Below are 16,861 nucleotides of genomic sequence, written 5' to 3'. Positions count from 1 at the left end.
ACAGTCTGTATAGTTCTCCATTTTGCTGCATCTACATGGTTTTTTCTTATCAATCTTGCAATCTTAATCTTATATATTATTCTATAAAGTTTGAGTAGAACTTTGTATTTAGGATTTCTATGATACAAAATTGAGGAGTTCCTACGGTTACTGGTGACCCTAAACTCTTCTCTCGTTACTATCAGAACTCTTAAATTTTGTACCACAGTAACTGTTCATTACTTTGCTGGATTAAACTTCTTAATCAGTTTATGTTATATTTTGTCATTTTGTGATATTGTGTACTTTTCCCATTCTTTTCACAGTATTCCATTTATATTTTCAATTTCTATTGACCATTCATGTGTTTGGAAATTACCTGATAAACTTTAATTCATTGCTTTCTAATAATTTTTAACAGATTCAAAACTAATGCCACTTGCTTTTATGTCTTTGAAATGAGTTTTGCAGTGAGATAGAAACCTAACTAGTTTTTAAATTTGATTTTTAATTGACTTTTGGAATTTATAGCAATATATAGAATGAAATTTCTTCAAGTTGTAATTTAATGTTTATATTCTAAATAATTAAGTTGCAAATTTTAAGTCTTTAATTTTGTTGCTAATTAAATGGTTCTACTGGATGGAGAAACTAGAAATAATTTGCCGAATTATGGTTGGATAACTGAGACTCCTGAGTCTTTTTTTTTTTTTAATTATCAATATTCTACTTCTACTTTTTTATATTACCAAAATATTATAAATAAAACGTTATATTATAGGGTATATAAAAAATTATGTTTGAATAACTATTATTATTATTTTAAAATAATTTTTATATTCTAATATAGTTAAAAAAAAAAATTCTGTCGTTATCGTATAAATATAAATCTTTCACCTTCTCGGCATAAGAATAAAAACTGTAAAGACAAATTCCTATTTTCAAATTCTTTTAGAAATGTTCAGTAAAACAAACACTTGTTGTGCCTACAAGAATTAGTTTAAAAAATAATCCAGTGGGATTTCTTACTGAATAAATCTTACAGGAATATTTCATAATTCAAACATAGTCTAATCCAGTTTGTAAAAATATATAATATTTTATAATTGATATATTTAGAGCAATCAAGGGGAATCAATAAATTATATTGTATTGTTCATTTTTGTAATTTATACAGTATTTAATTTTGAACAGTCAAGGAAATCATGCTATGTTTGTTTAGTGTGGATTTTTGGTTGAATCATATTAACATACCAAGTTATAAATAAATCAAAGAAATTAATTTACCTTACCTTTTAGATAATTTGCTCTTTGAACAACGACCAGTTTTTTTGGGTTCACAATGACAGAATAAGAAAACCTTAATGTGGGTGCATTTTGCGTGGTTCACTTAGGTGGACCAAAATAACAGAATTGAACTGAAACTTGTAATAGCTAAATTAATCTGAATTTACACAAACTAAACAACTTTTCTCAATATTAATTTTATAACTGGTTATTTTAGAGAAAATAAAAGTAATTGTATTAATAATTTTTAGGTTCCTAGCTTAGCTTGTTTCTATCGCTACTAATTTATGTATCTACTGAACAATTAAAAGTTTTGCAGCAAAGTTAGATCTTTTTTTATTGATCACTTTTGAACTCTATGGATGTGAGTAGATCGTCAGGAAATATTTTTTCCAGACTAGACCCCTTTTATTCAGTTTCTTTTTGTGAAATACTAAATTTTCATCATGTTTTTTTAGGTTGTTTGCAGCTAGAATTTGTTTTTTTTTTAAAACACGAATTCTTAGCAACATTTTTTTATAATTTTTAGATTTGTATATCTATTTATGATGAATTACTTTATCAAAAATTTATAATTTTTTATAAACTCATGTGAATATAAACTTAAAAAATATATTTAATTTAATTTATAAATTAATTAGGAATAAAAGTTTTGAAGAATGATTATAATAAATAAGATAATTTAAACATGTTGTAATTATGATAAGAAGAAAAATTATCATAATAAAATATTGTAATTGTAAAACCTAGAAAATGATATTTTAGAAGTAGTAGTGATTTAAAAATAACGATACTCAATTATTTTAAAATTAAATAATTTTAATATAAATAGTTTTGTTATGAACGAGTTTCGTTATTTTAAAATATATCATCTCTATAAATCACTCTTTTAGAATTCTTTGACTTCTTTTTAGGAGTTCTCGTTCTCTTTTCATATGATTCGATAACTATAACTATAGGGAGTCAATTGGTTTTCTGGGCATAGGTTAGGTCTTATATGTGAATGAGATTAATCTCGTAAGTAGTAGGATGATAACTCATTTGTTTCGTACTCTACATAGTTAAATACTACTATGAGTGCATGTCTATATTAAATATATATGTCAACGCATGAATCTGGATAATTGAGTCTAGTGTCAATGTGTGTTGATATGAGTTACTATGTTTTATAAATGTTTAGATTTAATCTTTTGGTATATTAACTTACTCTCTTTTTTTTTTTTTTTTCTGTTTGTCTGCCTGTATATTCCTGTTTGTTTGTAATGATCATCTTAATAGTGTGAGCAGATAAAGAAATTCTAGTTGATCAAGTGCAGGTGGGAGTGGTGTTAAAACTTAGAAGTATACATTTTTCACCTTTTGGAAATCAGTATTTTGTTTTTGCTTTTAATGTAATAGAAATCTTAGAGGTATAAAATCCTAGTATGTGTGTATATTTGATATAATAGTTGTGTATGAGATAACTCTACTGTACATATTCTTTTTGAGTTATTTGTTCTTTAGTCTTTTATATATGATGTCTTTTTTAGTAGTTATATGGATGTTACAGTAATTATTATTGTTTTTGGAAAATTACATTTTATAAATTTGTATTTATTTGGTTAAAATAATTTATGTAATAAATATTTGTGTGTGTAATAAATTAGAAAAATAAAATAAAATAATAATATAATTGTAAATGGAAATACTTAAAAAGAAACTTAATGTAAAGTTAAAAATTAATAATATTAATGTAAATAATTTAGATTTATTTATAAAAAAAAATTAAAGAAAATATTAAAAATGTATAGAATATTTTTTAAAAAAAGTTTTATTTAAAAAATATAAATTAAAATATAGAAAAATATAAAAATTCTTAATAGAATTTTATAAAAAATTTAAAATATAAAAGTATAAAATTAAAAAAATTCAAATTTAAATTCAAATATAAAATTAAAAAATTCAAATCTAAAAACAAAAAAATAAAAGACCACAAGATACCTATTTGTTGTTTTTAAATTTCATTTTCTTATTTTTCCTTTGTTGTTTTAAAACAAACAACTTATAAAATTAAAAAAAGCATGATAAGAATTTAGTTATTTGCAAAAGGAAATTGTACTTGAACAATAAAATGGTCTAGTTTAAGAACAAGTCAATACAGTTCAAAATAACAAAGAAAAAGTCGCAAAGTAATTTCATTTTATTTTTTGTTTTTTTACTATTTATTAGTTTTATACTACAGCTGGGCGGTACTCATCAGTTCATAAGTCCATATATAACAGTATTTTTCTGGTACTTATATTGTTCCAATAAATCCTGTTTGGTTTTATTTATTTTTGATAAAATGAATTTATATTTATTTCTTAGATTGTGTATGGAAATAAATTAAAATGAAATAATTTCTTTCACTTTTAAGAACCATTTTTAATTTAATTAGATTTTTGAACTCCTGCGAGGGCTGATGTCGGAATACATTGATTTGGAATTTTCTTATGGAGCATTCCAATTACCACTAATTTATAAATTACTTTCGGTACGAATATTTTGGGGAACGAAGGGACTAACCTGGATGACGTGACGCTCTTGTTGTCTTCTGATCTTCAACCGTCCAGATGATCCAAGCTCCGATGGGGGAGAGGTACCTGCAAAGACACTCCGATGCCCAAGTCAGGGTGAATGTTGACGAGCCTCGAAAGCAAGGTTGATGGTTCTCAATATGAGAATGCAAAGTGAAATCACTTAATAATATTGTAAAGCAAGTAGTGTATGAGAGAGCGTACCTGGTATACGATTCCAGCCCTGTAATATAGATTATTATCAAATATAAACAGAATATAATATAAACGATTATATCTGAATACCTGGCTATTCATATCTTATTTAATCTTTTCTGATATAGATTGTTAAGATATTATTCGCAATGGATTATATCGTTGTGATGGACCATTGGCCCAATAACGGAAGCGATAATGGCCTATCATTAATATGATTGAGGCCCAATAAGCATGCTGGACCGTGCGGTTACTAATTGCAACCGTTCGGCCCAAATAGCATATCATACATCATCCCCCAAGTCCAAATGAAGCGTTGAATTTTGACCAACGAATGAATGTAGGACTTTTGATTGTGTGAGGGAATCCTAGCCGATCAGTTTCTCTCAGCGAGTAATCTCAACTGACCGACTGCTTTAGAGGAGATGTAGACTTGACATTCCGGGCGATCATAAGTAACCCTAAATAGCCAGTAATTCAATCGTCACAGAAGTATTTTAAATTCTCACCGTAACGCAGCGTTTTGGAGACTCGTCGCTTGAGTTCCAAACCATCATTAATTTTTTCCCGCCTTGTGAGCAGTTGAAGAGTTTTGTTCGCTTGGCCGTCAGATCACTTTGATCCAACGGTCAAGGGTTTTTCTAACAGTTGCGGCCAGTTATAGGGTAATTAATGTAGGGTTTTTGTAACCGCCACTTTCATTTCCCTTCCTCCTAGTAGCTCCAATCTTTCAGGTAATTATGAGTTCTTCCTTTAATCTTGGTTCGCCGTCGTCAGTGGTGGAAGAAAAGGGGCAAGAGGTAGCACCCAGTTCATCTGATAGGCCTTCCACCACAGACCAAGTAGGTATTTCCACCCTTGTCCACGGTAGTAGGTTTTTATTCACGGCGGCGTCGCAGTTGACGACTATGCCGAAAATTACACTGATATTATTAACTATGATTGGGCATCACAAGATGTTAACGACATCTCTAGCACTTTTGTGAATAAAGCATCCTTAGAATTATGGATAGAAAATAGTTGCATCCTTAGGAATTTAAGTTATGGGCGTTCTGTGAGATCGGCCCCCTGTAGGGAAGACGAGAAGGTCTTCCATCATAGACATGGTTCTGAAAAACATTTCTTTTACATGTATACTTGTCTGTTTGTCGATATGTATGTTAGACTTCCATTCTCTGATTTCCATATGAATGTGTTGAGACACCTAAACGTTGCCCCCACGCAACTTCATCCCAATAGCTGGGGTTATATTCAGTTGTTTTGCGTAGTTTGTAAATTTTTAGATATAAAACTGACCGCCCTCATGTTTTTATACTTCTTTAGAACCCGTCCGGTTCCAAAAAGGGGTTAGGTTTCACTTATTTCTGATCCCAAAAATACCCTGTTCAAACTGTACGCGGACTCGTACAAAGACTTTAAAAAACACTTTTTCAGAGCAGTTATCACCGACCTAGGCCGCCCGTTCTTCCTTAATGAGGATGATAGCGAGAGATTTCCCTTATACTGGACTCAAAACCCTTACTCAATAACTTCTTGGGATAAGGATTCATTGTCAACCTATGAATTAGAGGCTATCAGTGCACTGAAAGGACTATCTCTTCGCCCTTTCTCTTCGAAGCAGCTAGTGAATTGCCTGGCACACGACGACCTAGATTCAAGGGTCTCTGGTATGTTTCCGTACTAACAATTATTAATTACTTGATGATCTTTCTTACTGAAGTTTCTTTTGTATCAGCTATCATGGGCAAGAAGAAGACCACTATTGATTGGTTCAACTGCTCCAAGGTCAAGGCTCTAGTGTACCGACTCCTACACCCCTCCACAAACCGCGCCGGTCGTTAATCTTGAGGGTGAGGAAGAAATTCCTCTGAAAAGGAAAAGGAGGGTGATCCCTCTTAGAGAAATGTCGTCCGGGAAAAGAACGAGGAACCCCTCAAAGGGGACTGCTGTGGATGAAACCGGACACGTTGACGCCGACCGCGACCTTCCAAACGGCGTATGGGGATGCCAATTTTGATTTGGGGTATAAGATAGATCCCAAGCTGGATCCGACCGAGATGAAGGTGCTGAAGAATACTCCTCGCCAGCAACTCCGCCAACATATTTTGGAGTTTTGCGCTCGTGCTACCGCCTCTACTCTAGAGCTGATCCATATGGATGATCAAGATAGGGCTGAAGTTGAAGGCTTATAGAAGCAATTGATGGATCTTATCCTTCTCCATTCCGAATGTGGGCCAAAATATGAGGCGACCGAGAAGACAATCAATGAAGGTCGTGTCATACTTGAAAACATGAAAAAATCCTTTCAGGCAACGAAGAAGGATATGGATCGTCAAACTGCTGATCTAGCCGCTACCCGAAAGGCCTTGAATGAAGTTACCATTGAAAGGAACACTTTGAAGAGTTCCTTAATAGCAGCCAAGGCTCGAGAAAGGGAGATGGCAGGAGCCATTATTCTGGAGCACACTCGCGGGTTTAAGAAGGCAATCCGGCAGGCTACCTTTCTACTCGACCGACCCCTACAAGATCTTCCTCTAGACGTGGAGAAGGATATTCTCCATGGAAAGATAGTCCCATCGAAAGAGGTTCCTGCTGGAACGTATTCAGATGGTGAATAAGAAGAGGAAGAGGAGGTTGCTGCTAGTGTACAGACTGATGCCCCTTCAGTAGAGACCAACAATGTGCCATTCGATGTTACCGAAGTGCCAATTCCTGAGAAGACCCTTGGTGAGGAAGTGAACACCGAAGGAATTTAAATTTCTAGTTGAATATTCAATACTCTGTGGATGACCACAAAACTCGTTTCTGTTTTAACTTTGTTATGATTGTGAATGTTTATGTATTCTCTTTGACGACTTTATTATGCAACCGTTTGGGAATCGGTGTAAGTATAAGGCTTTTGGCCCCTAGCGCGATATTACATGTATATTTTGAAGGCTTTCGGCCTTTGACTAAATTTTTGGTTTATCCTTATTTAATAAGTGTGTTACCCTTCGCCGTTTTGGCGCAACAAGGGGTTTTCACTTCAGTGGTAATTTCTTTCTAAACAAATTAAGTTAGTGTGAATTCAAGTGAACTTACTTGGTTATGCAGAAACACCCAAATTCGATGTTCTGAATTGCCTTGAACGCACCGGCCGTACGAGTTTGTTGGCTTCTTCACGTCTAGATGACGATGTACTGAAAGGAGCTGCATAATTGCTTATGACGTTGCCCTGCAAATTTCGCCTTTAATGAAGGAAGCAAGTGCTGCCTTGAACAATTCAGACTTTAAGTCCGTTCGGACATTTAGTTCGGAAGGCACGTGTTGCCTTGAGTAATTCAGACATTTAGTCCGTTCGGACGTTTAGTCCGGAAGGCAAGTGCTGCCTTGAATAGTTCAGACGTGTAGTCTGTTCGGACGTTTAGTCCGGAAGGCAAGTGCTGCCTTGAATAATTCAGACGTTTAGTCTGTTCGGACGTTTATTCCAGAAGGCAAGTGCTGCCTTGAATAATTCAGACGTTTAGTCTGTTCGGACATTTAGTCCGGAAGGCAAGTGCTGCCTTGAATAATTCAGACATTTAGTCCGTAAGCTTTTTGATTTGGTGAATGATAAATTGAATAATTGCATTGATATATCATTAACAAATGTTTGTAAAGCAGTAAATCTGAAAAGCAGTAAATCTAAAATTCTAGCTATAGTAGAACTTTAAATGTGTGGCGTTCCATGTATTCGGAATGGCCTTTCCGTTCAAGTGCTTCAACCGGTATGCGCCGTTCTTCAAATCTTCAGTGACGCGGAAGGGTCCTTCCCAGTTGTCTGATAATTTGCTGGACGTTTTTTCTTTGCGAGCTTCACCTCTCTTTCTCCAAACAAGGTCGCCTATGGTAAAACTTCGCGGTTTGACCTTTGTGTTGTATCGTCGAATGAGTAGTCGTTTCTAGGCTGTATTTCGTATCATAGCTACTTCACGTCTTTCAGGAAGAGTGTCCAGATTAACTCTTAGCAGGTTTTCATTAATGCTCATGTCTTGCATCTGTCGGCGTATAGTGGGTTCACCAACTTCGACCGGAAGCATAGCATCCGTTCCATAGGTGAGGTTGAAGGGGGTTTCCCCCATTGAACCGTGCGGTGTGCACCTGTATGCCCATAGTACTTCAGGTAATTCTTCGACCCACAATCCTTTTGCGCGCCCTAATCTCTTCTTCAACTCAGAAATGATGGCTTTGTTGGCTGACTCAGCCTGCCCGTTTGTTTGCGGATGCTCAACTGAGCTTGTGACATGTTTAATGCCCAGGCCTTTGAGGAAATCTTCCAGCTTCCGTTCAACAAACTGCCTCCCGTTATCAGTTATGATTTTGTGTGGTAGTCCAAACCTGCAAATCAGGCGCCAGATAAAACTTTGTACCTTTTGAGCACTTATTACTGCGAGGGCTTCTGCCTCAATCCATTTGGTGAAGTAATCGACTGCAACCAATAGGTATTTGCATTGCGCCTTCCCGACCGGTAGGGGCTCGGCGATAGCCATTCCCCACTGTGCGAAGGGCCACGGGGAAATGGTCTCATGTAATTCCGAGGGCGAAATTCGTAAGTTATGTCCATGGGACTGGCATGAGATGCATTTCTGTACGAAAGTTGCACAATCTTGTTCCATAGAGGGCCAGTAGAATCCGGCTCTTAGAACTTTGGCTTTCATCATCCTCTTTCCTGAATGTGAACCGCAAATTCCCTGATGTAACTCTTGCATAATGTATTTTGCCTCCTCATCAGATAAGCACTTTAGCAATGGGGTAGTGTAACCACGCCGGTATAGGTCATCACCCACTAACATGTAACGGGCAATTTGTTTAGAATCAAGTACGCTGAGTTGTCCCCCTTGTTCTTGATGAATCATGAGTTGTATTATATCCTGTCGCCAGTCAGTTCGCGGTGTAGTCACGTTAGCGGCGCATGCTTCCAACAAAGGCTTGTGCAGTGTAGTTTTGATCACTGAAGATAGTTGGGATTTTTCTCGAGAATGAGTCAATTTTGATAATAGATCCGCCCAAGAATTTTGTGATCGGGGTATATGGGTCACAGAGAAACTGGTGAATGATTTGATCAAATCATTGACCTTGTGATAATACCGCAGCAAATGGTCGTCCTTGACCTGAAAAGTGCCATTAAGTTGGCCCACAACTAGCTGAGAGTCCATTTTGCACTCCAGATGATTGACTTCCAACTCTTTGGCCAATAGTAAGCCACTAACGAGAGCCTCATATATTCCGCTTGATTATTGCTGAGTTGGAAGTTAAAGCGAATTGCCTGTTCGACTAGTAGATCGCCCGGTCCTTCTAACACAATGCCGGCGCCTCCTCCTCTTTTTTCAGAAGACCCGTCTACATTGAGATGCCAAATGCTGGGTTCTTCCGGATGGTACGCTTCTGCTATAAAGTCGGCTAAATGTTGACCTTTAACCGAACCTTGAGGCTCATACTGTAAACCGAACTTAGATAGCTCGATCGCCCATGCCACAATTCTGCCGGCTAAGTCAGGCTTACGAAGAATCTTGGCGATCGGATGATTCGTCCGGACGACAACCTGATGACTTTGAAAATACGGCCGGAGACGTCGCGCTGCTGTGAGCAAGGCGAGCGCCACTTGCTCAACATGAGAGTATCTTTCTTCTGGTCCTTGTAGGGTTCGGCTGATAAAATATATCAGTTTAAAATCAGGATGTTCCTGGATGAGAGCTGCACTTATCGAGTGGCTGGATGCGGCCAGATAGAGTTGTAGATCGAACCCCCCGGTTGGATGGGCCATGATAGGAGGACTGGTCAGAATACCTTTCACTTTAGAAAAGGCCTCTTCGCAATCGTTGTCCCAATGTCGAGGCACGTCCTTTTTCATATTCTTCAAAATAGGCCTGATGTGATCAGAGAGCTTGGGTATGAATCGTGATAAAGCTGTAAGATGTCCGACCAAGCACTGGACATCCTTTAATTTAGTTGGACTTTGCATCTCCAATATCGCCTTACACTTGTCCGGATTCGCCTCTATTCCTCGATGGGTCAACATGAAACCCAAGAATTTTCCGGCGGACACCCCGAAAGTGCATTTGTTGGGATTTAGACGCATGTTGTAATGCTGGAGTTGTTGAAAGACTTCCTCTAAATCCTTAAGGTGTTGTTGATGTGTGTGGCTTTGTATTACCATATCGTCGACGTATACTTCCATGCAACGACCTATCTGATTATGGAAGACTTTATCCATTAGACGTCGATAAGTGGCTCCGACATTTTTCAAACCGAACGACATGACATCAAAACAGTAATTCGCCTGCTCGGTAATGAAGGTTGTCTTCTCTTTGTTTGGGGCATGCATCGGGATCTGATTATACCCCGAGTAAGCATCCAGAAAACTAAGAACAGTGTGCCCGGATGCGCCATCGACCAAACGATCGATATTGGGAAGCGGATAAGAGTCCTTGGGGCATGCTTTATTGAGGTCCGTGAAGTCCACACACATCCTCCATTGTCCGTTCGCCTTTTTTACCATGACTACATTAGATAACAATGTAGTATAGGTTAATTCTCGTATGAACCTCGCCTTCAGGAGTTTGTCAACTTCATTTCGAATGGCCTACCGCTTTTCTTCACTGAACCGTCGTTTCTTCTGAGATACCGGTCGGGCTTCTCGGAATATGGATAATTTGTGTGAAATGACACTGGGATGGATTCCGGGCATATCGGATGCGCTCCATGCGAATAAATCGTTGTTATCTTTTAACAGGCCTTTCAATGCATTTTCGTCAGATGACTGAAGCTTGGCGACGATTGAAGTAGTTTGTTGTTCGGTTTTTCCCACGACGAAGGGCCTTATCTCACCTTCCGGTTGTATGCGTTCGTCTGTATTGGTCCTTGGATCAAGGTCAATCAGGATTGCCTCGGTGCGGTTCTCTTTTCTGTAAGGTGTGACCTTTAAACCAGCAACATAACATTGACGAGCGGTTCTCTGGTCTGCCCGGACGGTGCAAATATTTCCCTTGTCTGTAGGAAATTTCATTGCCAGATGTGGGGTAGACACGATTACCCCAAAGGCGTTCAAGCATGGGCGCCCTAGGAGGGCGTTATAGGACGTGTTTGCTTCTACAAGCAAGAAACGAACTCTGAGCTCTTTACCACCATCTTCAAATCCTAGGTGGGTTCGTAAGTCGATATACCCCCGGGTGTCTACTCTTTCTCCAGGAAAACCAACAATTTGCTCGTTAAACGGGGCAATCATATCTTCAGAAATCTCCATTCTTCGAAAAGTTGTCCAGTATAATATATTAACTGAACTACCCTGATCGACGAGGACTTTACTCACATCGTATTGTGCAATGCGGGTTGTGATGACCATGGGGTCATCCTGATCAGGATCTGGTGCGTGAAAATCTTTGTTTGTAAATGTAATGTCCGGCATTGCCGCCGGACTGCGTATCACTGAGTGTATGCTATGCAAATTTCTCAAGTGTCTCTTCCGTGCTGAGGATGAAGCGCCTCCTCCAGCGAAACCTCTTGAGATGGTGTCAATCCTGCCTTTTATTATAGGTTCCCGCTCTCTCAGCCGACTGTGGGATCTGTGACTCAGAGGACTACGAGAACGGTCGCGTGAGTAATTACTTTTTCGTTTGGCATGCTCCGGGCTTCTTCGTGTCTTTCTGGGCGAGTGTCCCATACGGCCGAAATCTTCCTTCACAAATTCACGAAGATGTCCGGCACGGATTAGCTTCTCTATCTTTGAGAGTCTGGCAGCCTTCAGTAGTATGTCCCCCCGAATTATGGAATCGGCAAATCTGCGTCGCATCCATGTTCTTTTGGTGGAAATTTTCTTCTTTGAAAGATGAGGTTCGACTGTAGAGCTCGTTCCAACACCTTTTCTCTGGGGGCAGTAAGATGCACGTAGCGGTCGTATCTGGGGTTCAGATTCATGACTGGTTTCTGTTCCCGGACGTTGTCATTTTTTCGCTTGCCCTCTTTTTTGTTAACACTTGCCGAATGCTCCTCATGTTGTTGCTTTCGAAAACTTCTCTGGTCTTCCATTTTAATGAACTTAGCCATCTTTTGTTGTAGCTCCTCCAGCGTACGGGGTAATTTGGCGTATAGGCTTTCAGAGACGAATCCTGCCTTTAGGCAGTTGGGTAGGCTGCTGATGATGAATTCGGGGCTGGCTCCTTTTATTCTCCGGGCGGCTTGGTTGTATCGGTGCATGAAAGCTCTGAGAGTTTCGTCCTTTCCCTGCCTGGGATTGACTAGTTCGGCAGCGGTCACTTCTTCATATCGGTTGGTGGAATATTGCTTTGTGAACATGTTCGTCAGCGTGCGGAAACTGTCCACCGAATTGGGTGGAAGGGTGTAGTACCATTCGAGGGCTTCTCCCCTCAGCGACAGGGAGAACGCCCGGCATTTTACCGGATCACTTTGAGTGTAGAAGGCCATTGAATCGACGAAGTTCCGCAAATGATGTTCTGGATTCGTCGTACTATCGAATTTCTCCACGTGAGGTGGAGGCCGATCGGGCATAGGGGCCCGCATGATGGCATCGGTAAACGGCAAAAAAATCTGGGGACCGAGGGGGTGGAGGAGGATTATGATTTTGACTGTCTTCAAATGCCTCTCGGTCGTGTTGTTTTTCTTTGCTACGTTCAGCGTCATCAGTCTTCTTCTGTTGTAATTCATGCTGTAAGGTTGCGATAGTTCGGGCTTGCTCTTCCAACTGCGCCTGCAGGTCTCTTATCATCTGGATTGGATCTGGATTCTCCATGCCTCTTGTGGTCACCATTGGGAGTCTTGTCCTTTCGAGCCCCACGGTGGGCGCCAAAATGTTTCGGTACGAATATTTTGGGGAACGAAGGGACTAACTTGGATGACGTGGCGCTCCTGTTGTCTTCTGATCTTCAACCGTCCGGATGATCCAAGCTCCGATCNCAGCAAATGGTCGTCCTTGACCTGAAAAGTGCCATTAAGTTGGCCCACAACTAGCTGAGAGTCCATTTTGCACTCCAGATGATTGACTTCCAACTCTTTGGCCAATAGTAAGCCACTAACGAGAGCCTCATATATTCCGCTTGATTATTGCTGAGTTGGAAGTTAAAGCGAATTGCCTGTTCGACTAGTAGATCGCCCGGTCCTTCTAACACAATGCCGGCGCCTCCTCCTCTTTTTTCAGAAGACCCGTCTACATTGAGATGCCAAATGCTGGGTTCTTCCGGATGGTACGCTTCTGCTATAAAGTCGGCTAAATGTTGACCTTTAACCGAACCTTGAGGCTCATACTGTAAACCGAACTTAGATAGCTCGATCGCCCATGCCACAATTCTGCCGGCTAAGTCAGGCTTACGAAGAATCTTGGCGATCGGATGATTCGTCCGGACGACAACCTGATGACTTTGAAAATACGGCCGGAGACGTCGCGCTGCTGTGAGCAAGGCGAGCGCCACTTGCTCTACATGAGAGTATCTTTCTTCTGGTCCCTGCAGGGTTCGGCTGATAAAATATATCAGCTTAAAATCAGGATGTTCCTGGATGAGAGCTGCACTTATCGAGGGGGGGGAGGTACCTGCAAAGGCACTCCGACGCCCAAGTCAGGGTGAATGTTGACGAGCCTCGAAAGCAAGGCTAATGGTTCTCAATATGAGAATGTAGAGTGAAATCACTTAATAATATTGTAAAGCAAGTAGTGTATGAGAGAGCGTACCTGGTATACGATTCCAGCCCTGTATATATAGATTATTATCAAATATAAACGATTATACCTGAATACCTGACTGTTCATATCTTATTTAATCTTTTATGATATAGATTGTTAATATATTATTCGCAATGGATTATATCGTTGTGATGGACCATTGGCCCAATAACGGAAGCGATAATGGCCTATCATTAATATGATTGAGGCCCAATAAACATGCTGGACCGTGCGATTACTAATTGCAACCGTTCGACCCAAATAGCATATCATACAGTTTTATTTATTTTTGATAAAATGAATTTATATTTATTTCTTAGATTTTGTGTATGGAAATAAATTAAAATGAAATAATTTATTTCACTTTTAAGAACCATTTTTAATTTAATTAGATTAGATTTTTGAACTCCTGCGAGGGCTGATGTCGGAATACATTGATTTGGAATTTTCTTATGGAGCATTCCAATTACTACTAATTTATAAATTATTTTAATGTTAAATCATATTTAAGTACTCAGATATTTCGTCAAAAAAATTTCAGATAATATTAATAATAAATGTCTTTTCTTCATATGGACTAAGGTTATTTTTAATTTTTAATTAATATTAACCATAGTTATTTTGAGTAACATATGGGTGAAAGATATTTCCATCATATTTATTTTTTCTCAACTTTTTAATTAGCTGAAAATCGTTTTCCTAAAAAAAAAAGTTTTAGCTAAAGGTTTACTCAATGTTTTGCTAATTAATTTTGAGAAAAAAAAAACTTGATTGAATTTTGACGTAAAATAGCACCAATAATGTCTATAGAAAAACATTATCAACCAGAAAAACTTCAAACGTATAAAAATTAACCTTATCAACGTTACGTCAATGCAAATAATCTCAATAATGTTAACCGAAAAAGTTTATCAATATTAACTTAAAATCGCAATTTATATTTTCTAAAAAAAAGTTAATCGCATTGGCTTCAGTAAAAGAAAAAAGAAAAAACCCTAATTGACACTGCTGAATAAAACTTTTGTCTACGCTGAATTCATCACTAATATTGGTTGAAAATCCTAGCTTACATTAATAAACAATTATATTTCATCGATATAGATAAAAAAATAACTCTAATTAACATTAATTTAAAATTAAAAAAATTAATGTTAACTAAAAAAACATCATATTTGACATTTATAAGAATATATTGGTAAAAAACTTCTAATTAACATTAATTAAGAAATCACACTAACTTACCTTAATTAACAAGTCTTCTTGATTAACTTTGATTACAAGAAACCCACCAACAGAAAGAAAATAATTAAAAGTGTAACATATATTATTATAAATAATTTCAAATGGTTGTTTGTTTCTACGTATGTGTCCTATAGACGAAGAAAGATAAGCGACTGCGAATACCTGTTCGGTTCAAGTGATCTGTGATGATAAGTCACTGTGGATTTAAGAAGATACGTCATTTCTATATTCTCGCAGAGAACTAAAGAAAAGCGAAGACACGCAGCTTTCAAAACTATAATTACCAACATAATAACCTCCAGAAAAAACACTTCTATAAAAAACGAAGAATAATAATAATAATAATAATAATAATAATAATAATAATAATAATAATAATAATAATAATAATAATAATAAAATTTTATAATTTTAAATAAATAATTTCAATTCCATTTCAACATAAATTTTATTTTTTACATTTAAATTTATATCACATTTATTTTTAAAAGTAAAATGATAATTATATAATTTTATATATTAAAATATTTATGGTTAAACCTATTTGGAGGTCCATATTTTCGTGGGGTTGTCCTAGTTACATCCCGTCTTTTAAGTTTTGCCAATTAGGTCCTTAATATTGAAAAATTGAATCAATTGGCCCCTACCGTTAAATCAACTTAACGAGGTTAAGTTTTTGCTTACTTGTGAGGGTGACGTGGATAATTTTGGAGACGTGGCGTGAACGAACCCTTATACGTGGGTTTTACTATCTATATCCTTGTTCGTGGCATTTTCTTAAACAATGAATTTAAAAATTAGGGTTTCTGACCCATTTTAAAAGCTCCCATCACTAATTTTATAAATTTAGGGATTTAGGGTTCGTTGTTGTTTAAGATTGGAAAACAATTGAAGGTTGGAAAGAGGGAAGTGGGAAAGTAAGATGCAACCATGTCTATGCAACATTCATGTTCATCGTCCACTTGCAATGAGTGTCGAAAGAAATTCCCCTTTATCAGCTCTCGTGGAGATGGAGGCTGGAATAGGAAGGAGACGTCACTGATTTGCCATTGTGGAAAGAAGTCCGTGCCGAGGACTGCGAAAACCAGTAAGAATCGCGACAAACAATTTTGGGATTGCCCTAAGTATAAGGGTGGGAGTGGAAATGCTGGATGCAACTACATCAGATGGTCTAGAAAGGGGGGAATTGACGAAAGTGTTAGTTGTGAGGTGTTGGAAGCAAATGATGAGAGGTTGTTGAAGAGTTTTCGAAATGAAAGTGATAACAAGATACTTGCTCTGCAGAAAGCCGTGATGGGTCTTGAAAGGTGGACGAAAATTTTGGTTGGGGTTGTTTGTATTGTATGTGTAATCAACATGATTGTAGTTGGAATGTTGATGTGAAGGACATGATAATCTATGTCTATGTGTAGGTGTAATGTAGGCCAGTTTAATGTAATGAAGATGTTCAATGTTGAATGAAATCAATATTTGTAGTGAATGTTGGTATCGGAGGGGGTAATTTTCGAAGAGTATAACGCATCGGAATTAAAACACAGAGAGCGCTAAGCGTGTTCGATCACAGTTAAAATGAATTTGGTCCTTTTAGCAAAAATAATTTTCTTTCAGAAAATTAATCAAACAGTTGATATACGTAAAATAAAATGAGTGTAGGGAATGGAAAAATCACACAGGTATTTTTATACTGGTTCGATTCAACAGAATCTACGTCCAGTCGTTAATCACTACAAAGAGTGATTTACAGTTCCACTAGAAAACAGTTTTACAAATTACAATCAAATGAACAGAATATAAAACGAAAAGAACCACTCTACCAACTTGAAGAGAACCGCTCCGGCAATCGACCAACGATTCGCGAGCTTCTCCTTTCACAAGACCAGGCAGAGCACACTCTACCAACTCGAAGAGAACCGCT

The 16,861-nt window shown here is 37.6% G+C and overlaps 1 protein-coding gene across 1 annotated transcript; it reads right to left on the bottom strand.

Annotated features, from left to right (window-relative positions):
- Positions 1-10,617: 10,617 nt before the first annotated feature.
- On the bottom strand, positions 10,618-12,551 carry LOC106780680. Its single transcript, XM_014668977.1, has 2 exons — positions 11,892-12,551; positions 10,618-11,772 (listed from the first exon to the last, which is right to left on the bottom strand). The coding sequence occupies exons 1-2, from the start codon at positions 12,549-12,551 to the stop codon at positions 10,618-10,620; spliced, it is 1,815 nt and encodes a 604-aa protein (XP_014524463.1).
- Positions 12,552-16,861: the final 4,310 nt, after the last annotated feature.

Source organism: Vigna radiata, unplaced genomic scaffold, assembly GCF_000741045.1.
Source record: "Vigna radiata var. radiata cultivar VC1973A unplaced genomic scaffold, Vradiata_ver6 scaffold_51, whole genome shotgun sequence".
NCBI classification, from domain to species: Eukaryota; Viridiplantae; Streptophyta; class Magnoliopsida; order Fabales; family Fabaceae; genus Vigna; species Vigna radiata.
The sequence above is the reverse complement of the archived record's forward strand: the minus strand, read 5'-3'. Positions and strand labels throughout refer to the sequence as shown.

Excerpts from the sequence above, each read along its gene's own strand:
- LOC106780680 (XM_014668977.1), bottom strand. The coding sequence starts at position 12,551 with ATGCGGGCCCCTATGCCCGATCGGCCTCCACCTCACGTGGAGAAATTC. Across the intron at positions 11,773-11,891 it reads TTACTGCCCCCAGAGAAAAG|GCTGCCAGACTCTCAAAGAT; the intron begins GTGTTGGAACGA and ends ATACTACTGAAG.